At 39.0% G+C, this 27,313-nt stretch overlaps 1 protein-coding gene across 22 annotated transcripts in view; it reads left to right on the plus strand.

Annotated features, from left to right (window-relative positions):
* Positions 1–27,313, plus strand: part of KIAA1217 (KIAA1217 ortholog) — a 338,228-nt gene that overhangs the window by 264,519 nt on the left and 46,396 nt on the right. For 21 of the 22 annotated variants that reach the window (XR_004359376.1, XM_032700657.1, XM_032700743.1 and 18 more), the window contains 2 exons: positions 1,098–1,191; positions 24,797–25,629. Coding sequence is in view for 21 of the 22 variants with exons in the window: in XM_032700657.1 (XP_032556548.1) it covers positions 1,098–1,191; positions 24,797–25,629 (927 nt within the window). In the remaining variant the exon portion in view is untranslated. Of the gene's footprint in view, positions 1–1,097; positions 1,192–18,004; positions 18,239–24,796; positions 25,630–27,313 lie in introns of those variants that run through there. The other variant, XM_032700738.1, reaches the window with a different exon arrangement.

A 27,313-nucleotide genomic window follows, 5' to 3' on the forward strand; every position in this document is an offset into this window, starting at 1 on the left:
CACCTACAACAGCAGCACAAGTTCTGACTAGCTACTCATTGAAAGCAATCACTGATTGTAATGTGACAGTATAAGAAAGAAATTGGACCTGCCCGAGAATCCTTTCCTTCATTTTTAAATGATAATCCCAGTGATTAAGATCAGTTCACTAGACTGGTAGCTGCACCTGGAGGAAAGGAATTCAGTCACATGTGTAAGTAAATTCTCTAGAGTTCACTACTGGGAAGTGAAAGGAGTCTCAGCTTTGAGAGGATGTAAGTGAGCATAGATCTCAGGCTTTGCTACTGATTAAAATGTGAACCAGAAATCAGCAGAACTCAGGGCAAGTGTCAAAACCATAAAATTATTGGAAGGTAGGTTTTGAGACAAAATAAAAAACTACTGTTGTCTAACTCTTTCCTAAATGTAGTAGTTGAAAAATGAACTAATTAATGACAAAGTACTAATTAAACAAAAGTATTTTCCTAGGGCTTTTCATCTAAACCATTTCTGTGATAGCTTTCATCAAAACTTTCACTAATTTATTTGTTTCTGTAATATCTATTTTTTCCCTTAAAAGAAAGTCTTTATTATAGATAAAGTTTAGAGGAAGAATTTATCTGCTACTGAATTTTTAGCTTTTGTGGACATTTTTTCAGCTTTGTGAACAAGCTGATAATAAAACTTTCCTCAGGAATAATCACAATTAGAAAGACTGCTTTTCTTTTGATATTCTTCCTTCTTAGAATAGCAAAAATTCATGTGGGCTGAGTGCACAATAAAACATGTAAATATTAACTAAATCCTTTTTAGTGCCGTGTAATGTTGAAGCTCTATTGTCTTCAAAGTGTTTTCACTCTATGGCAGGACCTTGAAAGAAACTTAACACTATCTAATTTTTGTGGGTGTGTAGTTGGAGTGAAAGAATGATACTTCCCATGGGAAAGAGAATCAGAGTAGGCTTTTGTTTGTTTGTGTGTGTCTAAGTTATGGCATTTACGTTTTTCTTATAGATCGGCTGCAGATCTCCTATGTTTGTCTTTTACCTGAAACTTTTGGGCAACAAAGTAAATAAAACTACTTTCATCTGTTGTCATTGCTGATTCTTTTAATTCCAGGAATATTCAAGACCGATCTTTCCTTAAAGTTTACAACAAAGATCCTGCACACGCATTTAATCACACTTCCAGAGCTGTAAATGGAGATATAAGGGTAAGTACTACTGCTGCATTTATATTTCTTCTTCCTCCAGCTTTTATGCTCAGTGTTTAGATTATTAAATGTAATATGTACACAACAATTCATAAAATCGAGGGTATGTGTACAACATATATACAGAGGAAGAAACTGATAATGCTTGCTGTAATGTTTCTTAACTGCTTTGCTTTTTCCAGTTATTTGCCCTGGGCATTAACTGGATGTTTGATCTTGTTTAGATGCATTAAAGCATGTGAAGCAAAATATAGCCTTTAATTATGTATTTTGTGACACAGACAGTACTCAGAGTTTTTACAGCTTCCAATTTTGTGTTTCCAAACCTTTTACAGTGAAGTATGGCATGGTGCTAGTACACTCCAATAAGGTTTCAACACAGATTGGTTTACAGAGGCTGAGCAAATGTACCTAGCTTGAAGTCTGTTGAAATTTTAAATTGGAAATTCTGATAAATACCCATTGTGGTGTAAATGGTTTTGTTTTTTTCTAAAATTTTCTACCTGTACTGAACAAGGATGAGTATATTTGCATTTTCAAGTTAACATTTTGTATCAGGAAACTATAGAGAATACATTTGAAACATTTGATTCTTCTCTCTCGTTGCCTCTATCTTTCACTGAACTGTATCTCCCACCTTGATGCCGAGAAGGAAGGAGATGCTGTATGGCTCCTCTTCCATCATGTTACCCACAGCTGGTGTTGCAGTAGAGGGTGGTGGTGGTGAGATTACACAACCTCATCTCCTCAGGAAATGGTACAACCAAATGAGCTCAATGGGGCCAGAACACCACTACTGTCCTACCTGATTTGTGGCTTTTATGGGTGTTCCAAAACTGATTCAACTGTGCAGAAAACTTCTGTGAAGTGATTTGCTTAACTGTACATTTTCTTCTTGGTTTTGCTATCAATTCTGAGCATGCCTGACTGCTCTATTACTAATATTTCATGTAAGTAGTTATTCTGTTTAAACAGTTTGAGGCCACATTATTTTAGAAAGATTCCAATAGCTGATTTAGAGGCACTAGTCTCAACCACCTTTCATTTATACACTTCAATTATAAAATGGTATTTCGTATAGGTCAGAAATCTAATTACTTGATTATTCACACTGCTGCACACACAGCATGAGCAAACAAATAGATGTGCATTAAAGGGATGATGTGATACTTTTTAGTGTCTTCTATAAGGTCCTGAAATTCTTCAGTTCTAGTTATATTCCTGTGGCAGTAAATGGATGTATCCAATACATCTCATTCATATTCGAAAGCATGACATCATTGTGCATTGTGACATTAATGCATGTAACAATTTCACTTTGGCTTTATAAAGTTATGTTATACTGTTCTTGTTCTGTGTACAGTGGATGCTGAAGGTATCTACTGTGGTAAAGTTCTAGACTTTTTCAGATACAGTTAGCTACTGTAGTTAGCTATATATATTCAAAAGTAAAGATTGCTTCTTTGGCCCTCTTCCAGGCATTTACTGCCAAACAGAGTTGTTTTGAACACAGGTGCTGCTTCTGTGCAAAAACTGTAATGACTTGAATTGCTTATTTTAAAATACTGTGTTGTACAACAGATATGCACGCTTGACATCTCCTGATTATGGCTGAGTTAGCTGCTTTTGGCCATAACCAAAAAATTCTGGTGACGCAGTGATGACCTTTGCAGAAGTTGTGTTTTCTTAGTAGAATATTATATTTTAATCTACAAAAATGCAAAGATGCCACTTTGAAATTCTGTGCATCCAAGAAAACAGCTATTTTCTCATTTGGCTTTTCCTTTGTATTGGCGAATTTCTTGTCTTTCTGGTCTGAGAGGTGAAGTCACAGCCAGGATGTTCACTGGGGCTTTGTGGAGAAACATGCAAAAAGTCTTCCTTTTGAACTATGTGAACTTCTGTACTTCAAAGTTACGAGCATGGAAACAAGTGATTTCTTGACCTCCAGAAATAATGAAACCTCTTTGTCTAAGGATGTGTGTCTTTTGGTTGGGTTCTTCCTTATGCAGCAACACTCAGGTCCTAACTGAGGCTTTTCCTAAAGTAATAACAATCTCCAGCGTTAATCCCCTGGAGTCTAAGATGGAGCACACACCGCAGCTTTTCCTCTCTTTGGCAGAAGTACTGTAGGATCTCCTCTCAAATCTCTAATTTGGCAAAATTTGTAGGGTCATAGTAGTCTTATGGTTTCTACCCTTTGGTTAAATCTGGTTAACATTCACCTGGAGGTTCACAGGTTATTAGTTCAGCAGAAACAACCACCAATAAAGAGATTGATTATCCCTCTTTTCTTAGCAAACCAGCTTAAGGGGAATGGAACTGTGGGGGGACTAAGTGAGAAACATGTACATTTTATGTCCTGTTAATGTACAGTACACATAAGATTGTAGAAAACTTGCTTCTCATCCCTTGTTTTGTGTTGCATATGTTTGCTTTGGGCAAATTGATTTTTTTCAATTTCGTATGATAAATGAGTGCTAAATTCACTACAGTAGGAAGGAAGGAGGGAGGGTGTGCTTTGCATTATGTTTAACTGTTTCAAAATACCTACAGAAAAGCGGCTTATTGTCTGACCAGTTGAAAAACAGTATTTAGAATATCATGAATTAGCCCTTGTAAGTACATTTTTCCATGGTGATACTGAGCGTGGTTGTATCTCCAGCCAAATGTGAATTCAAGCTTTATTTTTTTGAGGTTTGGGAAAGTTTTGCCTTTACAGATTTTTCTACTGTTTGCCTTCTTGTCCCGTTGGAATGTTTATCCCTGGGTTTGATGATGTTCAGGCTTCTATTCATGTGATTTATAATCATTTCCATGTAACAGGCCCAAAATAATCTCAGAAAATAATGTTAGCTGCCAGCTTGAACACCTGTTTTAACTACCAAACAGATGTGAGACCTGTATAAGAGTTGGCAGTAACACTTGAAATAGTATTATCCATATGGACAAGAAGACTTCAGAATGCTCAAGAAGAATGTGGGATCTGTAAGTCTCAGATCTTTATCGAACCATGTCCCTTAATTCTAATTTTCCTGGTTGTCTTTGTTTCATGCGTTTTTCTGAGTGGGTTGAGTTTGAGAAAAGGGAATTTGCTGAGGGGCCAAGCAAACTCTAAAGAAAAGTTTCTCTTGAAATCCTTCCGAGTGCCTCACTTGCTTACTAATATTGTGTCATGGCCATTTACATCTTGAAGAGCATGGTTTGTTTGACAGGTCTGCCATGTTGAATGCTGCTCAAGCAAGAGGTAGCCACATAGTGCTGTCTCACTCAGTATTTGTGCTTGTCCTCTCCCTTTATTTATTTTTCCTTTCCCAAAATGTACGCTGAAAATCCACAACAGCTGGGGTTTTTTTTGAAAAATGTATCTTCACATTGCTGCATTTTTTCATTCATTTATTCCTTCATCTGAGCTTGTATCGTTCATCAGCATTTTCTAGCTCTCTGTGCAACAGTACTACTTCTGACAAAATACTGTCTCATGAACAAATGTTTAAATGGTCTTTCTATTTATTCCCTCTGACATTGTTCTGAATTCCAGTGTAAATGCATGTACATGGCCATGCTGGTCTGTGCCCCTTGGAATTAGCATTTGTGATTTGCACAGATTACAAGGAGAAAAAGTTTTCTCAGACTTACAAAGTGCAGGGCCCAGGTTGCCTCCCCTCCATTCAGCGGTGGTGTATATAGATTGAATGTCAGGAGATGACAGTAAAGAACTGATGGCTGAGTGAATTGAATTTCTTTGCAAGTGTCACAGCCCCTTTCGTCCTGGGCTGTTGCACTGAAGGGATTCCCCCACTGAATGTGCACAGCATATTATCTTTCCCCGTTCCCTATGCCCTCCTTTTATGGAGTGGCTAAAGGGGAAAGAATCCTAAAATATAATCTCCCCCTTCTGTTACAGAAACTAGTCTGGTGGCACAGTTGGATACTAGTAATGTTGGTTTATGCAGTGGTTTGATTTGGACTTCACCTGCCAGCCAATTTTGAAAATTAGGAAGGAATTAGTACTTCATAAAAAACTGGTGGCTATTTTGCTTGGCAGTCTTTCTCTTCCCATCCACCTACCCTAAAGTCTGTGGGTTAGACTTTATTTTGAAGTCCTAGACCCACCATGATTTTGCTTAATTCCCTGACTTGTATAAGACCTCTGCTGGGTGGGTGAGGCCAGAATATCCAAAGAATGCTTGTTGTGGCTGCTGTTGTATTGAGGTATGCTTTGAGGTGTTTGGGATTTTTTTTCAGAGACTGTTTCTCTAAGAAAGAGTAATTAGGGCAAGTTGAGTCAGAGCTGAGTTGGGGCAGTGCAGGGTACCTGTAAACTCCAAATTTTCTGGGATTTAGTGTGGCAAAAAGATGATGATGTTCCTGGCAGCAAGGAGGGTTTGGGTTGCCAGAGTGAGAGGAGAGGATGTAAAATGAGTTGTACAGTAAAATGAGACAGACATTTGATAAGTTGGATAAACTTGTGCTGAGTAGCTTTTACTAATGAAATGACACACCAACTTTTGACTTTTCCCCTGAAAATGCCTGGATAGCAGGTTGCTAACATTTTAACTCTGTAGAGTTAGATGCAATTTACAAACTTTAAAAAAACCTCTACAAGTGCTAAAAACCCTCAGACAACTCCCCAAGAATTTAAGGCTTCCAAGAATGTTGAAATTCAGTGCTGGTTTTCAGGAAAGATAGAGAGATAGTAAAAGCAGAATCATCCTTCTGTGTTCTTGAGGTACCTGTAAACATACCTGCAGGTTCTTTAAGATGTTTAATTTATTTTTATTGGATTGTTTGTGATCCTAACATTACAAATAAACATAAAAGCTGATAATGCTGCCAAAATTATATTTTTTCAATTCACACTACAGCTAAAAAAAAAAACCAACAAACAAAAGAGCTGCTTGCACTACATAGAGGTATTTAGAACAAAAGTATTTATTGGAAAAGAATTCAAACATTAAATTGGGTGAATGCATTTTAGTGCTAGAATACCTATGGGATAGCATTTATGTAAGTTGCCACGTGTTTGCCTTACCGATCGTATTACTGTAAAACTTTGTTTTCTTTAGGGAAGAAAAAGGAAAAAAAAAAAGAAAAAAAAAGATAAAGCAAATGCTAATACCTCTATTATCTGATAGAGACCTTCCAAATGATACAAATCTCATCTTTCCTGCTGTTTTGCTGTCTGCTTTTTCTAATGCTCTTTTTGTCATTGAGAGGTTATGACAACATGAGCCATATTGTATTTATAAACATCACGTGTTTCCTTGATATGACTTGCAGTGTCTGCCAAACAGAACACATGGAAGAAACATTTCTCATTAGCTCAGCATTGGTTTTGGTTATACTGATTTCCGGGACAGGAAAAATGCCTTCCTTACTCAGATTTAGCTTTCATACAGTAGAAAGAAAGCCTCTGAGTGTCCATGAAATCTCTTGAACAGAGACGCTGCAGCTCTTGTAGCCCACATAATTTGTCTGAGGAAAAGAGAAAAAGTGCTCTATTTTAAAGAGCAAATGTAATGGCATTTATTTCTGAAACTAATTCTGAATTAGAATACCTGCCAAAGTCATCTAGAAACAGAACTCACCAAGAGATGTAAGGTAAGATGATGCTTATAAATAAAGAAGGATATCTAATTCCTTTTTTCTTTTTTTTTCTTTCCAAACTGAAAGGTATTTTCATATTAACTGGGAATTTAAATCATAACAATGGAAGCTGTTTCTTCTTCCTTGAGCCGTATGAGAAAATAAATGTTTAACTGTTCTCTACTTTCAGATTTTATGTCTAGTTTCAAACTTACATATTGAACACGAACAGTTATTTTCCAACTTGCCATTACAAATCTTGCTGAGATTGGAACAAAATATATAATAGAAGTCTTTGATGTTCTGGATTCTTTTAAATGATATGGATTTTCCTACTTTTGCCTTGAATGGGTTTTCAGTAGTTGCCAATTATTTGTGCAACTACAGACCTGCAGACACTGAGAAGTACCTGCATCCAATCAAACTGTGATGAGAGACTGTAAATGTACCTGTTCTCTTTCATTCATATATCCTTTGATATACAATGCCTACTGCTGTACAAAGCCTAAGTTAGTGGGAAAATGGATAGAATTACGAAGAAAAAAAATTATTTTTTTTTATTTCAGCTACACATAAAACAGTATATTAATCTCAAATGTTTTCCGGCCAAAAGCCAGTCTGTTTGAAGATACAGATCCTGTGTTACAGTTGGATGGATACTGCACTGTGGCTTTTTAATATGATGGCTAATTTTTTTGGTGTACTATATTTATTTCACAAACATTGTGTGTAATGAATATAAGGAATATAAATGTATAGATCCTATTACTATACCAACATTTTAAAAGATGCCTCTTCTTTTTTTAAGAGAAATTTTCAAGTAATGAGGATGGATTTTAGGTTTACATTAAGCTGGCCGTTGAAAGAAAGCGTCATGTTCTTGATATTAAACTGTTCAAGGAACATGAGTTTGCCACACCCATGCAGTAATGTCCCAGTTAGTCTAAAAGGAGTGTCATATGGTAGATATCAAAAACCAGTTACCTGGAAGCTCCCAGAGGGTGGAATTTTTAGCGAGAGAGTTCTTTATTTCCTACTAACAGGTCTGTATTCAAGCTGGCCTGCCTTTCATGTTGAGGTTTTCTTAGAGCTTTTCCTGGAGCTGATGAAGTTACTTAATGACAACGTACTATCTGTCTTGGGTGAAGGTCTCTTCAGTCCTTCATTAAAACTAAAAATCTTACCTCTCACATAAGTTTGAGGTTGTCAGGGAAAGCTTTTGCTGCCTTCAGTGGGAGCTTGCCCTGAATAAAAACATAAGGATTGGATTTGAGTCTATTTTTTATTGTCTACTAGTTTCTGGTTTTATTCTTACTCCACCTCTTTTTACATAATGTTTTCTTGTGCCAATTCTTTAGAAGTTTTGCTCGCTCTTTTTTTTTTAACTGCCCTTGCTTTTAGTAGAACAGTTTGCACTAATTTGACTGTTTACTTGAAATTCCTAAATAGCTGACATAGTCAGATGTTGCTGGAGCTCCCTAAACACATTGACAAATATAAAAATGCTCATAGTTGTGACTTCCCTTACAAGGAGGGGAGGTCCTCCTTTTTGTCCTTTGTAAACCAGGTAGCTTATCTGAATTGCTGGAATCCCGCAGGTCAAAGTCCAGTCGAGATTTATGATTTCCAGGTAGCTTTCCAAATGAGCTGTTACTCAAACAGGGGTTAAAAATCACTTTGTGAAAGTGGGCATTTTGCTACCACGGTTCCCTGAAAGTTAGTAAAGTTAGAAACAATGTTTTCTCTTCTGCAAACAAACCATTCACTTGTTATTCAGGACCTTAACTTGCCCAAAAAGTTTTTCACAAATCAGAAATGTGTTACTTCATGATCATGTCCCAGATTCTCTACTTTCCACTGAGTCTTCACTTCAGGATGTTATTAGTTACCTGCCTCTAGATAAGCCTTATGAATACTAAAGGGAGGAGTTAACAAGTACGTGGTGTTTAAGAGAATACAGCTATCGATCTGAGGATCTTGATTCTTCTCTGTGTGGGATTGTACTTTTTCTATTAAGGGCTCTGGAAAACTAATCAGACTTCTGAAAGTATGAGCAGTAAAAATATTTTTTCTTGGATACATGTTAAGATCTGGGGTTAAAAAAAGCCTCAGCTGGCAAAAGCAAGATAGTTGCAAATATCAGCACGCAACAGGACTCCATGAGAAATGATGTGATGCTGAAATTATTTTTGTCTGAATATATGCCTTTCTTACATCATTGCAAATTTGAACTCCATGTGACTAAGTAAAAAGACTGAAAGGGTGTGTTGGATAAAGGGCTAGTCCTTCAGTCACTTTATATTTACTATAGATATCTTGGCCTTAAGGTAAACTAGGTTGTTTACTTCAGCGATGCTGACCAATTTGTATTTTTTTTGGATAGAAGGAAGTAAAATGAAAAAAAAATGTAGGATTCGAACAGTATAGGAAGAAGTTTGTGATCTAAAGGGACTCTTAGTTGAGGCACTGATAGCACTTTTAAGATTGCAAAAGACATACTTACAACTGCAAATGCTGTTTGACCTTACAGCTCTGAGATGCAGTGTGGCTTGGACACTTGCATTGCGAAATCCAGTTGTGAATAAGACTTCCATGACCATTTATCCTGCCAGTAGTGCTGACTCCAAAACTCAGCACAGCAACTTATTTCTTCTGATTTGCTGTGTACTTATATTGGAAGAAACAGGTGTAAGCATGCTGCTTGTCTTTTGATTATCAGCTCTGTTTTAGAATATTTTTATATTATTTACATCCTAACCTATTTCATTTATCTGTAATAGAAATTGCATTGACTTAGTTGTTTGGTAATGTCAGAAGAGACCAAGGGTTATGCTTTCCTTTATGTTCATTTAACTATATCAACTTGCTCAGTTTTATTTGGCTTCAGTGCAGTGAGAAGAGATACAAATATGGAACAAAAATAAGAGCTGAGTCGTTAGTACAGGGAGTCAGAAAGCCATGCATTTATTTTGATTTATGAGTGCAGTTACTAAAAGTATTTCTTTTTTTTAAAGAGCAGAAATTTGATATACAGCATATTTAAACCAAATAAAAATGCTGATCTGTACCAGAACTGTACATGTTTGAAACTATTCCTTTTTTGGAAAAAAAAAAGAGATGACCCCATCAGTTCTGTGGTGCCCTGAGGAACTGCTGAAATTGAGACTGGTCTGAAGGGTTTGGCTCCCTGCATTGGTGGTGGCTATGTATGTTATGTACATGATGTCCTTCATCTCTTCAAAGAAGATGGGGAGGAGGGAGGAAATGCTTGCTGCATTTTCATGAATTACATGACTCTATTCTCAGAAAATTCTACCATAAAAAGGAACAGTTGGTTTGAAAGCAAAAACAACAGTTGGTTTGAATGCAGCACCAGGTATGAGGGTTGTCAGAATGTTAACTTTAGAAAAATAGATCAGTAACAGCTTTTATATGTTCAATCCAAACAGTCTAACAGCTTAGGGGATGGGTGGGCCATGCTGTACTGATGAGTTAAATGTGGATATTGGCAAATCAATGATGTAATTTTGTAAATCTGACCTTTTTAGGATTGAAATGTGTTATGTTTCAGTGTGTTTATATTTTTGTCATTTGTGATAGCACCCTGAAAAATCTTGGCTAAAATGCCAAGAGGTTTCTTAATGTACTCACCACACTACTCTGTCTGCACAGTACACTCAGGAAGCATAGGGGGAAAAAAGCATGAGAAATTTATTAACTTGTCTCTGCTTAATTGGATAATATAAACATTTTTTTTTAACTCTCACATTTCATTCGTTCATTGGAAATTAAATACATAAATAGGCAGAAATACATGCCTGTTAACTGATCTGGATGTTTGTCTTGCTGATCAGGAGTAAAGTAAGGCGGACTGGTAGCAGTGGGATAGCTCAAATGATGAAATGTTGCTGGGGAAATAAACCTCCATACAGAGGCACTGTGATTTCAGTCAGGCCAATGCAAAATGTTCTGCATCTTATCCGTCTTTTTGCTCAGTTTGCCTAAAGCATGGCTAGACTGGAAGCTCTCATGGGACGTCTCTGGGTCAAGCTCCAAGGGGCCTTAGCTCCCTTCCCTTCCAAGCAGAGTTCAGCCAGTGTGTCGCCAGAGTTGTCTCACTGACAGCTAATCTGTGATAGTGTCAACTAGGGAGTGTCAGCAGGTTCAGTACAGGTATAACCAGGCTAGTCCAAATACAGAGCCTGCTCCTCTAGCTAGATTTAAGAAGATACGTGTTGTAAGCTCACCATTTTATGGGAGGAAGTGTGATATTGCTTTCCTCTTATTTTTCTATTTGCTTCTTGTTTTACAAAGGAAAAAAAAGATGGTCTTAGTCTAGGAATGTGAAGGGCTGTTGAACAGTGCAGGTGTGCTTGGGGTCCTAAGTCTCTGTGGTCAGGGGGTTGATAACATGATGGAATTGATAAGGGAAAAAGTTTTCTGAGAAGTAAGGGCTGCGCACACACACATGACGTGTCTCACCACTTTTCAGAACTGGGTGATGATTTCATCAAACCAGAATTTCTGTTATCCCCCACTAATGACAGGTACAAAGGGCAACAGCCACCTCAGCGTTCTCTCAGCACTCAGTCCCACTGCATGTTGTGTCTCAGAGATGTTGCACTAAGGCCTGGCTTGTAGAGAGCTGTTACTTCCTGTAGGTCTGAGGGAGATAAAGCTGTTTTGAACCTTAACTGCATCTTCAGTGGTAATGGCTGCACAAAGTAGTAGGTTTCAAAAGCCATTTGTAGCTTTAAAGTGCATCTCAAACATCTTTGTTTTGAGTATGAGAGTGGCTGGCAAAGGCAAGTGATGGCCTTAGCTTCTTTACCCATGTCCTCAAGCATTTGTGGGTCACTCCAGCTGGTATTTTCCTGAAGTGTTCTGCTCACTTCTTTCCTATAAAACACCCTCGGGTTCTGACCACACTTGCAAAAAAACCCTTAAAATACCAAACCAAACTAAAGAAGTTTATGTTGGATGTTCTCCCTTCTCGTCCTTCTTTTCCTTCCTTTCTTGCTCTCTCCGTCTCCATCCCATGCCTGCTATGTGAGGCTACAGCATTATTATAACAAGAACTGATGCAAAATCTTCTAGCCTTAAGAAAAATGTTTTTCCATTTAATTCTGGGTTTTTTTCTTTCATCGAATTTTTTGTTGATTTTCCCTTCATATGCTAAAGTCTCTCTCACTGCTCTTTTTCTCATCAGTTCCTCAAATCCAAGCTTAAGTAAGTCTCCTGTTTTTGTTTCTTTATTATTTATTATCCATTTCTTGCTTTTAATTTCTCAGCACTCCATTGCCAATATTACTTTGTTTTATCCTTGGCCTCTTTCACAAACTCCTATTACTGTCCTTCACCCTGTCTCATTCCCTTTTTGTTTTATCTTTTTTCCTCTTTCTTCTGTAGTTTTACATTGAGAATTCCTTATTATCTTTCCACATAAGTTTTCTTTACCTCTTCTCTCTCTTCCCAGTTTCATGGAATCATAAGAGTAATTTAGATTGGAAAGAACCTTTAAGACCATCAGTCCAAGTCATGAGTTATGTGTTAGCTGAATGTTTGTAGCATGTGATTTGCTACTTTTTATTAATATTTCTGCATTGACTGTTGACTAAGAAGGACAGTTTTCATGCCACAAACACAGTCCTCTGCATTTAGGAGTTAAAAAGTTTAGGCATAAATAAATGTGCTAATGGTAGGACAGAGGAAGAGGAGAATAAAAGTAAATGTGCTTCTGTATTGTTCTGTTGATAAATAAACAATGTTTATTGCCAGCTTCAGGAGAGAGACCTTTAATTCTTAGTTCAATCAAACAGGAACCACAGGCCAGATTGGATCCACCAAATGGATCACAGCAATGTCCATTGCATGGACCAGCAAGTAGCAGTTGGAATGAAGCTGCCATTGTCCTTTCTAGTTATAGGATCTCAGCTTAAATTATAAAGAAGAAAGAAAAAAGGAAGAAAGTAGGGTGAGAAACAGAGCAGAGTGAGCTAAATGAAAAGACATGTGGGCAGGCTCACTATAAAGAATTAGGAAAAAAATCTAATCCTTCCTTACAAGCACAGTGTAGAAATTGCCGCCCACTGCAGTCAGTGGCGAGAGTTTGGGAGTGCCAAAGGACAGCTTGTCCCACCCAGCTCTCGGGGAATGAGCCGACTCTGAAGGGTGCCTGGCTGACTTTCTTTTAATGCAGCATTAGGTGAGACAAATCCTCAATACAAAGCAACTAATATTGCCTCTTAACTTTTTGAGAGGTGCTTAATGCATATATGTCTGTGATACATGCTGTGATACTTTCCTATAGCTAGGAAAATGTCCTTGTTTAAATCAGTACAGAAATGAGGGGGAAGCATGAGGTTTAAATTACAGGGTAGAAAGGCAGACTGCAGACCTGACGTAATACTTCAGTTTTGCAGAACCTTCTTCATGCAACTCCAGAGAGAGTTGGCTATATTTGTTCTAGTAAACTTTAAAAAAAATTGAGGCTTATAGCGTTTCCAACAGAGGATTTCCCACGTGTACTTGCTTACCTTTAACTTTTTAAATCCCTAAAAATCAAAAATTTCAGATTGAATTAATCTGCCATCACCAAAGTATAGGCCAAAAATTTACTGCTGGTATGCAAAACATGTGTGTATGTATGTATATGTAATTTTAATACACAGGTTACAACAAAGCACTGTTCTCTTTGGAGCTCAGGTGCTCACCTGTGGGCTGGTTCAAAGGCTTTCTACACAGATTGCTCCACACTGCAAGCTCCAGCTGTTCTGGAGAGTGTGCTGCTTTGACAGCAGTGAAGCTGTAGAGCTGCCTGTCCCCTTTATAGTGGTTCATTCTAGCTGGTAATAATGTGCTCTGTGGTGTGAGAGGGCTTTTTGTTTATTTGTTTGCATTTCTTTTTTAAGAACCAGGGAGTTTGGAATAAGTTTAAGAGAACTTTATGTTACTTGTGTTTACCTCAAGGCATATCTGTTTCACTGCATGCCTTTGGAATCAGTAAACAGAGGGAATAGCAAACAATATGTATGTTTAGAAGAAGATAGTGTGGTCTGTGCATAATCTCAAACCAGTATGTGTTAGGCAGCCAGAACTGTTCTGTTCCCTCCCTGTTTGTTTAGCTTGGCCTCTCAAATTCAAAGAGCTTCTGTAGGATTTTCAGTCTTCAAGGGAACACCATGCACATCCTTGTAAGTATAAATATGGGCAGTGGGCTGGAGAGCTGATGTGAAAAACTTGAGTCCAGTTTGAAAGAATTTTTGGGGGTCATGGAAAGCGGTGTGGAGAGCAGAACGGCACCAGCACAGCCTGGCTGGGCACCAGGGAGCGTGTCACCTTGGTGCCTTTGTGAACAGGGGAGGAGGGGGGGAACCCGCGTCCTGCTCCCTCATTTTTGCCACAGGGAAGCAACTGAGACTGAGATCAGGATGGGATAGGAACCCTTTTTTCTTCTCTGCTGAATGTTTGGAGGCAAAGCTAAGGAGTGGATCACTCTCCTGTCATTGAAAAAAAGTGAGTAACTGTGAAAGAGCAAGATTCAGGACGGGAACAGTTCCAGGCGTGGGGAAAAACATAAAGCAATTGACAGGATTTTATTATATGGACCTTACAGTTATTATATGGACTTTACTGTTATTATGTGGTTTCATTGTATTCACACTACACAGTGCACAGCCTGGACATGCCCAGGCTTGCCATGAGTTTGCCTGCTCCCTGCTTCCCCCGCTCCTCCCCCTTTTGCCCGTGTCCCTGTCCTGGTTTGTCCCCCTGCTTGTCTGTCTCATGCTCCACGCCACGTCCTGGGCCTTTCCCCACCTAAAACTCGTAAAACCCTGACACACCTCAATAAAGCATCCATTTTGCATCTCTACCTTGTCCATGAACCCATCCGTGCTGTGTCACGGCCCCATTCCCCTCCCCCCTCGGACTGTGGCAAGTAACCACACTGAGAAGTCCTTGTCATGGTGCCACCCTAAGCAGAGAGAAGAAAGATACTGATCATGGTTCTCCAGCTGCCTTCATGAGTCTTGTGTATCAGAGGCAGCAAATATAGGAGATCCTGCAGACAACTCCACAGATTCATCTTTGTTGTCCCAAACTGTTGGTTTCTTGGATCAGAGTTAGAAGCTGGGTGGGCTGTAGGACTGGTAAAGTGGCATGAGACCTTCCTTGGCAAAAAAAACCCCCACAAAACAACAACAAAAAAAAGCAACCACAAAACCAAACCCACACCCAAAACCCTAAATCCAAACCTCCCAAAACCAGAAGAAAATAATACTTCTTTTGTAATACGTCTGTAAAAGCTGTCATCATCAAACTGTCTTTCCATTTGGGTTCTGCTGTACTGAACTAACTTGTTAGATTTGAGCAAAACCCCACTGACTCCATCACAAGCTTTGTTCCAGAGTGCTGAGAACAAAACCAAGTCCTGAGCTAGTGAACAGCAATCACCTAAGTGCTTCCCTGTTTTCTGTCAAGGAAATAGTTGTTTACAGCAGTACAAGGCATTAACTACTTAATTATTTTCATCCATGAAAGTATTATTAAGGGAATAGGAACAAAAAGAGCTGTTATCAGGAACAGAAAAACCTTTGATCAGCAGTCAGGCAATAACTTATGTCTATGCCACTTGTGTATACCCCACAGTAGACTTCAAAATATTCTCTGGGTTTATAATTGTGTGTTTTACTGATGTTTAAACTCTAAGATTTTTTTCTGCTTCAAAATGAGGGAAATAAGCAGAAAATAAAGGAATGTGATGAGCGAATTGGTGGGAAGGTCCAACGGACCAACGTTATTAATAACACAGAATAAAGGATGGTGATGAGGGTGACTGGCGTTACAGGTCTGTGGTAACTTGAGTCTGCCATTAATATAGACATTAACATTGGTTATAAAGTTGTAAATTAACTTAAACGTCTAGGCTTGATTTCAGTGAAGCACGGGGTGTTGTGCCTCTTAGGGGCATCCCCTTTGTTTATGCTGAAAAGGAGCTCTAGTTCTGTACAGTACTTTATAAACAAATATATGGCAAGTAATTATACGTAGGATAATACATGGAAAGTTAGATAATGCTTGAGGGTTCTGATAAAGTGATTGAAATGGAAAGTGATGCTTGAGTTGTTTGTATGTGTTAGAACCTACAAGTTAAATTACAGCCTTGGTAATGATGTAACTGCGATATTTATGATATATTTTAAAATTAAAAGAAGATTAATTCATCTCATGAAAAACTTTTTGTATGCATCTGCCATACTTGAAGATTCTTGCGTATAATGTCATACATATGGAGAACTAGTTGTAGTGTGTCTGATGCTCTGGGATATACTTTATCATGCTAGAGTGCAATTACTGCAAATGTGCAGCCTACCAGCTTGGAATTCATTGCAGGGAAACTGCAGTAAAATATAGTCATCTTTTTTATTCTGCATATTAGCATAATAATATTATTTGTCACTGAAGGTTTGCTAGCCTGCAAGGAAGAGCATGGATGGAAGAATATGCTCTGCAACTGTTGGAAAGCATGTATGGCATTAAATGTACTAGGAGAATTTGCTTGTATTTTTTACTTTTGATGTTTTTGAGTCTGGTTGGTCCACCGACCTAAGCAACTTTTTAACTAGGTCAAGTATATACATCCATTCATTAAAAGAGGATGCTTGACTGGTTAGTTAAACCTGCAAAATATAAACCAGATGCTTCAATGGTAAATACTGCTTTACTCTTATACTGCAAGAAACCAGCCTTGACTGATTAAATTTGAAATAAAAATAAATAGGTTTAACATTGTTTCTGTGCCATAATAAGTTTATTATAGTGCTAGTGCAAATATTTAGTAAAAACAATATTTTAAAATATTTTACTGTGAAACTGAAAAGTAAGCCTTTAAGACAAAATGAATTTTTTTTACATTTCTGAAAAAACTTTATATTAGACTACATACAAATTTTTTGAAGTTCTGGACAAGATCAATAATGGCATACAAATTTACAGGGTACATTACAAATCAGAACTCACAGCAGCTGTCTACAAAGCTGGAGGATTTATCTACTGTTGGGCTGGGTGTAGTATGGGGTGGAACACTTGAATTTTTAGTTTTGCCTGCCAGATCTGCTATGATCTTTGTCCTTTTACTTAAATGCTTTGTATCAAATTGCCCTTTTGTAGCGGAAGTGAATGATTCCTTCTTCACTAATGGCTGAGACACTGAGAGTAGTACTGTGAAACAGAAATGCTGCTCCAGTAAGGTCCTGTTATAACTGATTCTGTACAGCAATATTAGATCATGGTCATGTGCTTAATTTGTATTTTGATTCCTTTGAATGCCAGTCATGATGGTATAGGAAGTTTTTCCTTGCATAAAAACAAAATTGAGACAAAATCCCAAACCAACCCTCCCAAAGTATAAGATAACTGGGAAGGGCTCATGTCATGAGATTTTCCCCTATGATATTTAAGTGCCATCTCTTTTAGACTGTGACTATTGTATTTTAAGGAGACAATTTCTGTATTCTGTGTTCTTTTGGGGTGAGGGGATAGAAGGGAGGGAAGCATTCTTTTTGTTCTAATTTTTGAAAATATATTTGCCTTCTCTATTGTACCCTCTTTTTAAAAAAAAAAAGAAAGAAAAGCCAAACAACAACTAATCACAATGGCTAGTGTGGTGTGCTGCAGAGATAACAATGAGATTGATTTATTGGTACCCTGAAGTTCAGGTTAGCCAAGAGGCTCAGGTGCCCAGTTAATGAGTAGACAGCCTCCTCCACGGGAGGAGCTTGTGCTTCCTTCTACCGAGTGTCACTACCAATCTGAGTAGGTGAAAAGCTTCTAAGGTTTATAACTGCTGGATTTTTTTTCTAGAATTCTGTGTACTGGGTTTGCTAAATGGTTGGAGGTCTTCACCTGTTGGGGAGTTAATATGTATGTGTCTCATAGTGTTGCCTTTAAAATGCACTCTTTTACCAAAACAGGGGTTACTCACTATTTTATTTATGGCTTTCCCCTTTGTGAATCTCTTTTGTGGTTCACTCCATAATGTTAGTCTCTTTCTATGCATCTTATAGGCACACATTAAAAAATGATTGAGTGATTGAATCACATAGCGTTGCACAGTTTGTGACTGGGTGACGTGCCAAGGAGGTTATTTAGTGACTAATTTCGAAGGGGAGGAGAAATCGCAGGCTTGTCATGTGGAAAAGTACTTCAGTCTATTGAAGCTGCATTACTTACATGACCGGATAAAGCAACATGGCCAGTCTCTGTTGTGAGCAGAGGGAACAAGGAGCATTTTTACTCTTTCAAAACCTTTTCCCAGAAGATATGAATATACAAAATATTATACCATAGACTGAGGATTGAGATTCAAGACTGAAAACAAAAAGTACTTTATTAGAAGAAGTGGAACCAAATGTTCATCTCACTGCTGTAGCCATACAAGTGATTGCTTTAAGTAACAGTAAGTGGCTTTAATTATTTCAGAGCAAAAATCTTTTCCAAGATTGTTTTTTTTTGTCCATCAGTAACAGTTTTGTCTAAGAGTGTAGTAAGAGTGCTAGTGTTTTAAATTGTGGAAACAAATACTCAGAGTAGCATCAGGATAGCTGAAGAAATTATGCTTGAAAGAGCAGACCGTGTAGGATTTGGTCTGAAAACTATTTGTTTGCATGATCCATCTTCAGCATACACATTGACTTACAGGCAAGGTGAAGCAATCAAACATTTTTGATATTACCATTACATTTGTTTTGTGGTTAGCTTAGAATTTTATGGATCTGTTTTACATTCAGTAAAAAGTGAACTAGGTATTCTTTGTTTTCCCTGTGGGAGCTTTAGGATATGGTATGAATTAAGTTTATATGTAGTCAGGGATATGAAAGAACATACTGAGACATGTAAAATACCTTGAGGTAAAACATTTGGATTGCTGTAGGGACTGTATTCATGCACAAGTATGCATTAAACATACAGGTATAAAATAAGGGACAATAATGTTAAGAATGTGTTTGATGCTCTATGTCATGGCAAGGGAATTGATGCTGTGTCTGAGCTTTAAATTGGTGCATGGGTAATTACAATATGTTTTCCTAAAAGTTCTGCTTTTGGGGATCAAATAGTGCTTTTTCCATAACCTTTGTGTACACCTGCACAACTGGGAGAAAGCTATGGGGACTGCATGTCACAGTCATATTGGGTAGTATGGTTTTGACACCTGATTATGGTTCGCTCAGGATGCCTCCTTTCTGGAGGGTCATGTTATGTCCTCTAAATTCCACCTCCTATGATAGTGAGCATCATCTTCTGGTTCTCCTGTTTGTTCACATCAACTTCTAGCTAGCTGAGCCTGGCCAAAAGAAAGTAATCTGTGAACATAGAAACTGGAAGATTGGATGGATTCATCATCACTGACCATCACAGGCTCATCCTAAGAAACATCTTATATTGACTAATTACAGTGTTTTTCATCAAGGGAAAGAAAAAACAGAATTAAGAGCATAGAGCATAAATGGAAGAAGAAAAACCCAGTTATTCTCTTGAAGTATCCACCATATATGTAATACATCCTTAGAAACAGAAAACTGCTGTTTCTTAGATGTTCTGAATTTTTATGTCAACTCTCACCGTAACACAGAAATATTACACCTGGGCATATACCAAAACTATGCAAAAGGACCTAAAGAACATAGGTGCATGCTAATACTGAGAAGTTAATTATAATAAAAGCTGAGATTTCTCAGGGAGTTCTGCAACTCCTTGTCTGGAAAATTATCCAGGAAAAAACAATGGAAATATGTGCGACATGTTAAGAACAGCTATCTGGGTCCTGGAGTTCCCCATTCTTTGGAACTTTAAACATTAGAAATCAGTTTTATTTTACCAGCATGTAGTTCCCATAATGAAAAACAGTTGTGAACCCTGGCAGCTCCTAGAACCTCATACTGTGGGGCCACATTCAGCTGAGGCCAGGTCTCCAACTTAGGCAAGGTCAGCTGTTTCATGGTCTGAAGTCTCTCTTTTGGGCGTGAGGGGACCCATTCTTAGCCAAAATTACTGTTTAAACTTCTGTTCTGGAAACACTGCTGAGGAGTAATGGGCATTGAAATCCCTGGCATGCCTTACTACTTGGTAACCCCAAGCACTTGCTCTGCTGAAGAGACCATGGAGAGCTGGGGTCCCTACCCCAGATCAGACTCTAACTGAGTTGCCCCAGAGCTAGAATCTGGAAAGCCAAAGCTCTAGAACACTCCAAGGATGTCTGATAAGAAATAAGGTCACTGTTTGACTGAAATCTACAGGGATTTTTCCAACTTTTGTCTTTACTGATGTTTTTACCAAATATTTCAGCTCTCTGAGATTAGTGTTGTTTGCTTAAAGTATATTTCATTGGAAAGTTTCTGACCAGAAAAAGCTAAAAATTATGCTAATATGTTTGCAGTTTTCAGGTATGGCATTGGGCAGCTGGAGGAACCCACAACTCCAGCCAGTATGGGTTTTTTTCTGTAATGACCCAAGAGATTGGGAAAATTTATAGGAATTAGAGGGTATTCTATGAGAAGGCAAGAACAGACAAGTGTGACAACCTCTCAATGATGTCTCATAGCAAAAGGATTTGGCATCAGACAGATTGTTGTGGTACAGATCCATAAAATTTTAATTTTAACTGTTTACCAATTCTGTAATTTTTAAGTGCACTATTTCGTATTGTAAATTATCTTATTTTAGAAATATTAAAACCATATAAATATGATTGTTTTTTTCCAAAAGTGGATTTGTGCTTTCAGCTGTCCAAATCCAACCTGAATGAAAGATCATTCATGATAGAAATGTTATCATGTAGTGCAACTAATGATTAAGCTGAGGTTTTCGAAAAATTAGTACAGTAAAGCTGTCTATTTTTATTAAGAAAGAACAAACCAATAGATTATATTGTTATTGGGTTGAGGGTTCTTTGATCAAGTACTTTCTCATTAGAAGAGTTAAGAATTGCCTCAATCTTCAGAGGATTTTCTTCTATTGAGCAATTTCCATAAAAGGTCTCTTTACAAACAAATTATTTTATCAGCATTGTATCAGTACTTAGTGTTTTTGTAGCTTTTTCATCAAAGACTCCCCAAGGCCTCCATAAAATTCTTTGCAGGTGTCCTCTGTTTATATTGGGTGAGCCAGCTTTAGAAGCATAGGTGCAGTTTCCTCAGGGAAATGCAGGGTGTCAGAGGGAGAGTAAGAAAAGTAACAGCTTCACATGCCTGAGAGGTGATTAATGAAGTCTGTTGGGAACTCCCAGGTGACTCCAAGAGAGTGCATGGATAAGCTCCATCTAGGGAACATGCTCCGTGTAGGTATTTTGGCAGTCTGAAATCCTTGGGGCAAAGCCAGTTGCTGGGTTCTCTACTGATACAGAGGAGGCCTGGGAGAGTAATGGGAAGGGCTGCCAGGTCAGAAACTCTGGCCTACTTTTCCCTTGGCCCGTGTTTCGCTATGAGATGGTAGCAGATAGTGGCCTAAGTCAGACTGTACCTGTGGTATCCAGCTGCATGGAGAGATGCAGAGGTGGTGTGGTGCCAATGAATCAGTGGTAGGCTTGGTGCCTGGTGCTAGCTGGCATTGCCCTGGTGTGCAAGCAGGCACAGCACCATGTGCCCTGTCTGCTGTGATCAGAGAGACTGGCTCTGCTTGCCCTTTATGTGAGCTACCAGGAGCAAGGCTCTTTGTATCCATTTGGGTGGATGAATAACTGGTTTGCTGACTTTGTGCACATAAGCATTTTCAAAATATAGCCAACAAGCTTTGAAATAAAGAACATAACTATTTTTATATAATGTTGACTCTTTAGTATATAGATAATACGCTTAAAAAAAAATCAGTATCTTACAAACTTAAGTGTTGTTAGACTGACCAAAATCGTCCACAGGAGATGTTTAAACATCATGTGATCTTTTTTACTACAGAAAGGTTCTCAGTGATGTATTTTCCCCTCAAATGTTTTATACAGAAATTGTTGCTAGCTGTTTGCCATATTTTAACCTAAGGATTGACAAGTTTCCATTTCAAGGATGTAAGGTCTACAGGCAGTAAGAACAAGGAAGAGCTATATTCTAAAGAAAACCACACCCTTAGGCAAACATATTACTTGCCTGCAGTTGAAAAGCACATGATCCTGTGCTTGTACTAAAAAAAGTCTTCTTCCTTTTGCCCTCAAAGCAATTGGCTGTGATAGCACCTAGTATTTAGAGTCTCAGATAACCCCAATATCCTCTTTCTCTGTCCCTGAGTCATGCGAAGTCCACAAACATGTGTCTCAAGACAGCCTGGATATTAGAATACAGGTTTTTATGTAGCAACATGGGGAGCTTGTGGTGGAGGACAGAAGAAAAACAGCACAGAAAGTAGGGTATATATGAGAGAGAGTAGTGTTCGTAGACTATCACACAAAAGATGTATAAATGAGAAGCAAGAAGAGACCATCATTCACATTTTTAAACTTGTCATTAGCAAATAACCTGGAGATTTTGGTGAAGAGAAAAAAGTGGAAAGAGAGGAAATACCAACCAGGTGGCAGAAGACACTGTAATCCATCCAGTAAGGCTTCCTGGCTGCCAGTGACCAACTCAGGTCCCTGCCCAGCCCCTTATGTCCCAGTGCACCTGCCCTGGGCACCCCAGACTCTGTGGCTCCAGCAGCTCTACCTGTCATCACACTCCACCCAGGGCCTGAGTCCTGGCTTAAAATAGAAAGTGAACTTTTCAGAAAGGGTTTGGCTGCCCAGGCATTTGTGCCCTGCCCGGCCCGAGAGGGTCTTGATTGAGGCTGTGTACTCCAAGTACTATTTTAAAACGAAAGTGAGTAGTGTTATGTACATCATTACTCAGGCACAGGATTTTGAACAGTAACTCAGCCCCATTATTTCCATCCTAAAGTATTCCATCTTAAATATCTTAAGGTAGAAAACAGAAATTTTTCTTTGACAGATTGCTTTAACTTAGGAGAAATGAATGAGCATACACAATAATATGAAGTCCAGAAGTTAGGGAAATTAAACCTGTTGTTTTCAAATCTTCCCATGGAAATTTTCTCCTCTCTACAAGGTAACATTGGAATTTTCCTTTCACTGCAACCCAGCATATCCTAGTGTCTGTGGTTTCTGTGCCAGATACTATTCCATCTGTTGTAGCTTTATCTGAAGTGACTAAACAGGGCATGGTGTAGCTTGTACAGTAGAAATGCAGGAGGATTTTCTTTCTCTAGGTTCTTCTCTCAGTGTAAAACATCTGTGGCTGCCTATCCCCGAAGGCATGATCCCAAAGCTGCTCAAGTCAGTAGGAGTCTTTTTGTTCTGCTGGCCCAGGTGCAGAGTCTGAACACACAATACAGCTCAGTATGTTGCAGTGTTACTTCAAGCCAATAGAAAACTATGTTGAATGCCCACTTACAATGCGATTAATACTGTTTAGTTATATTTTAGTTATATTTTATTTTAAATTCCAGGCTAGAATAATTCTCTGTGCAAATGAAAAAAATATCCCGTGTTCCCATCTGACTTCATAATTTTTGTCTGGCTCATTTATGACCCATCCCAGTGCACTCCTTTGTTCTGTTACACTAATTTATTATTACTGCTGCCACAGTCAGGTTTTCTCCTTTCTTCTTTGTGATACCTGATACTCCAGACTGTTGATCTCTGGCCCTGGGGAACGTCATTTATAATTCCCAAGTATGGAACCTGCTGTGATAAGAACAGCTATTGTTTATATACCAACATTGCAATTCCCTTACCAGTGGAAAAACCTGTGGTGGGGCAGGAATAATGTCTTGCTTCATCTGCGATGGATCACTGTAGCTGCAATGAATCCAGTCACATTATCAAAGCAAGGAGTGAGAGGGGAGAAAAACTGTGTAGATTTCAGATCAGCAATGACCACTGTACCTCAGTGCGCGCTCTGTAACTTAAGGAATGTGGAATCGGGCTTGGTGATGCACAGTTTTCTGCAATCCCTTGGAAGTGATGGAGAGGGAACATACAATTGTCAACACAAATTTTAGAAACTGTAAGTTTCTTTCTTATGTAGTTGGTGACCTAGATGGACTTTTTCATCTCCCTGTTTGACCAACGTACCCTAACGGCACCAGAGCAGGCACATGATGCTTGCTAGAGGGGGAATTTCTCCTGTGCCTGTCATTGACAGTGTTCAGCCATCTAGAGAGGTCATTGCCAGGCAGAGTGAGATTCCACAGTCTCAAAAACACACGTATCCATTGCAAATTTTTGCCAAGGCCTCTCTTAACAAAGCACTAATGCTTTGGTATGGATCTTTTCCCTTTCTTTTCCTTGCTTGCTCATTCCTTACAGCTCCTTACAAAGCTATGATAAAACCCTCTCAAGCACTGTTATCTTTGCAGTGGCACATGTTTTATAGGGTCAAAGTGTCTTCATGCAACTTGACCGTGTTGCGGTCAATAAACGTCTGTGTTGTTCTTCTTCGCTTTGTGTATCCTTTATTTAATAAAGATCACATCAAGTTATTAGTAAAAGACTAAACCCTACAGTGAAAATATGCCAATATTTATTTCTCTTGTCTAAGGACTTCAGATGTGTTTGTGATGCTAGAGCATCAGCATTTTTTTCTTGCTTTGGAATCAGTGAACTCCAGGCTGTGTATCTGATCAATAAACTGTGAGTCTGTTACTGGCTACATGTACTTGGAACACCTGTCACTGAAACCCCTGATTTCAGCTTCAGTAACTGTGACAATCAGATTAGAGTAAGATGGTATTTGCATAAGTAAAAGCCCTTTTAAAACTCTCATATTCCTTTAACATGCAGCCTATTTTATTTCTGTTTATAGTATGCTGTTGTTTTCTTTAGGTCCTGAGGTCCCAAAGTGTTCTATTTACCCAGATGTCAAATTATTTTGTCTTGAGGGTTTGGTTTTATTTCCTTATTTTCCATAGACAGCCCACATCATGTTTTGCTCATTCAGTAATTTTATGTCTTATATGTTTTTCCTTTTGTTTTCAGATGCAGAGGGAAATTGCTTATACAGGACGAGATGGCCCAAGCGGTTCCCGCCCTGGATCTGCCACGCACCCTCTGCATGCGATGCCCAGCTCTCCACCCTCCACCCCGGTGCCCCACTCCATGCCTCCCTCTCCGTCCAGGATTCCCTATGGTGGGGGCCGGCCCATGGGTGTGCCAGGCAATGCCACCATCCCCAGGGACCGTCTCTCCAGCATGCCAGCCTCGCGCTCCATATCGCCCAGCCCAAGCGCCATTTTGGAGAGACGGGACGTGAAGCCAGATGAGGACATGAGTAGCAAAAACCTTACCCTGATCCGAAATGAAGGTCTGTACGGTGACCCCTACTTGTTTCATGAGGGGAGGATGAGTGTGGCTGCACCGCACTCCGGACACCCCCTCGATGTCCCCGATCACATTGTAGCCTACCATCGCAGTGCCATGAGGTCATCAAGCACTTACTGCAACCCTTCAATGCAGCCTGAAATGCTGGAGCAGTCCTTGTACAGACAAAAGTCACGGAGGTACACGGAGAGCCATTTGCCCACTCTCGGCTCTAAAACACCTCCTGCCTCGCCCCACAGGGTGGCTGACATGAGAATGGTCGATATTCATCCTCACCATGGCACTCACATTCCCCACCACACCATCCAGCCTGACAGGTCTTCCCCCAGCCGCCAGTCCTTCAAAAAGGAGCCAGGACCGCCTGTGTTTGTGGATGCGAAAGCACGGAGTGCTGTCGGCCTCCCGGGCATGGCCGAGGCAATGCCCTCTCCAGCCGACAAGCAGGCTTTTGGCTATGGGTCACCTACCATGCCCAAGGACAAGGAGACAAGGTAAGGCAGAGTTGGGGCTTAATTTATGCAAATAGAAAATGTTCCTAATCTGCATATCCTTTGTCGTTTAACACCCAGGGGACAATGTAATGTGTAGGAGTCTGCTGCTGTGTTTATTAGCTGTCTGTCAAGGTAGTTAGTAATTTAGAGGAGATGGGACACCACCCATTATTAATTTGAAAGTATTGTCAACTCATGATGGATCCCTAGTTATTTTCATTTGTGTAAATTTCAGTCATTGGAAAAAATATAATAAAATAAAATGATTAACTAGGATTTTTCTTTCCAGACAACCAGATCATGTTACAAGAACAAATGATGTTCTGTTCCTGTTAATAAGGGAATATATTTCACCCCCGTTAAGAATGACACTCTGATATTACAATTTTGGTTCTTTATGGAGTGAAGTTTTTCTCATCTAGTGTTAGGAAATGGGAAGTATTTATCATTACTGTCCTATCTCCTGTAGAACATGAATTTGCATAAAAATAGGACAGTTGTTTACAATAATGCTCCTTGAGGCAAAACTGCTGAGAAGAGCAAGTCTGTCCCAGGGAAGAAATTGAAACACGAATGCTGTTCCCAATGATTTTTCCAGCATCACAACTAGTCGGTGACCTGACTGTTTCTAACTTTTGTGTGCTGACAACAATCTCTCCTGTCTTTTTAAGGACCAGATTTTATGCAAAGGTCTGTGAAGGTTTCTCCTACCATAGACCCTGCCCTAGGAGAGAAAAATCATTACGCTGCCAGGCGGTTGCTGTGTATTTATACGAGCTGTGTTAATCTCTAGCGTATTGTTTGTGCTGTTAACTTTTATAGAGCTCTTTAGGGAAGTGAGGATGAATAGCTGGAAAATGCTGAGCTCACAGAGGCCAAAGGTAACTGCTGACTGCCTTAACCACTGGGAAGATCTGGAGCTTTCTATAGCCCCCAGACTTCCCCTCCATCTGAGCAACTTGCTCAAGAATTAGTTGCCTCTTACCATGCTTGGCCAGAAAAAAAAGCATTTCGAGGTCCATTGATGGGGAAAAAATTGAAGGAAATGAAGAAAATCAGCCATCCACAAAAATTACAGGCTTATAGCTTGGTAGTTATGTTGACATAAGAGTGTGAGTTAGGGCATATTACAATCTAGGGGCAGTGAAATATGATTTTTATCTATCTGTTTCCAAGAGAAAGTTGCAGGTACCTGAAATTTCATTTCAAGCTTCCATTATTAAAACTGGGAAATAATTTGAAGGAAATTTGCCAGTTCCAATCCATTTTCAGATTGAAAATTTTACAAAGTTCCTAGTAGGAGGTTGAAAATAAGGAACCGCACCAACAATTGTTCAATTTGTGCAACTTCCTTTCTCCCCTCTGGGCGTCTCAGCTGCTCACTCAGCTACACAGAAATGCACAAGGCTGTGTGTTTGTGAATGGATAAAGAGCAACTATACTGATAGTTCTGCAGCTCCTTAAAAGGGAGTTTTGCACCAGCAGTTTTAGTCCTGGTCCCAGAATATATTAACAGTGAAGAAAACAGCACTTGCCTAATTGTACTTCCAAATAAATACATGACCTTAAAATTTAGCGTGGTGTGTATTAGTCACATGGCACTGAAAGAATCATTATGAAAGCTGTCCTTATGAGTTGTGGTTTTTTTCAACCTTGAGGAAGTGTGACTTTCTAAAAAATATTT

Source organism: Chiroxiphia lanceolata, chromosome 1, assembly GCF_009829145.1.
Source record: "Chiroxiphia lanceolata isolate bChiLan1 chromosome 1, bChiLan1.pri, whole genome shotgun sequence".
NCBI lineage: Eukaryota > Metazoa > Chordata > Aves > Passeriformes > Pipridae > Chiroxiphia > Chiroxiphia lanceolata.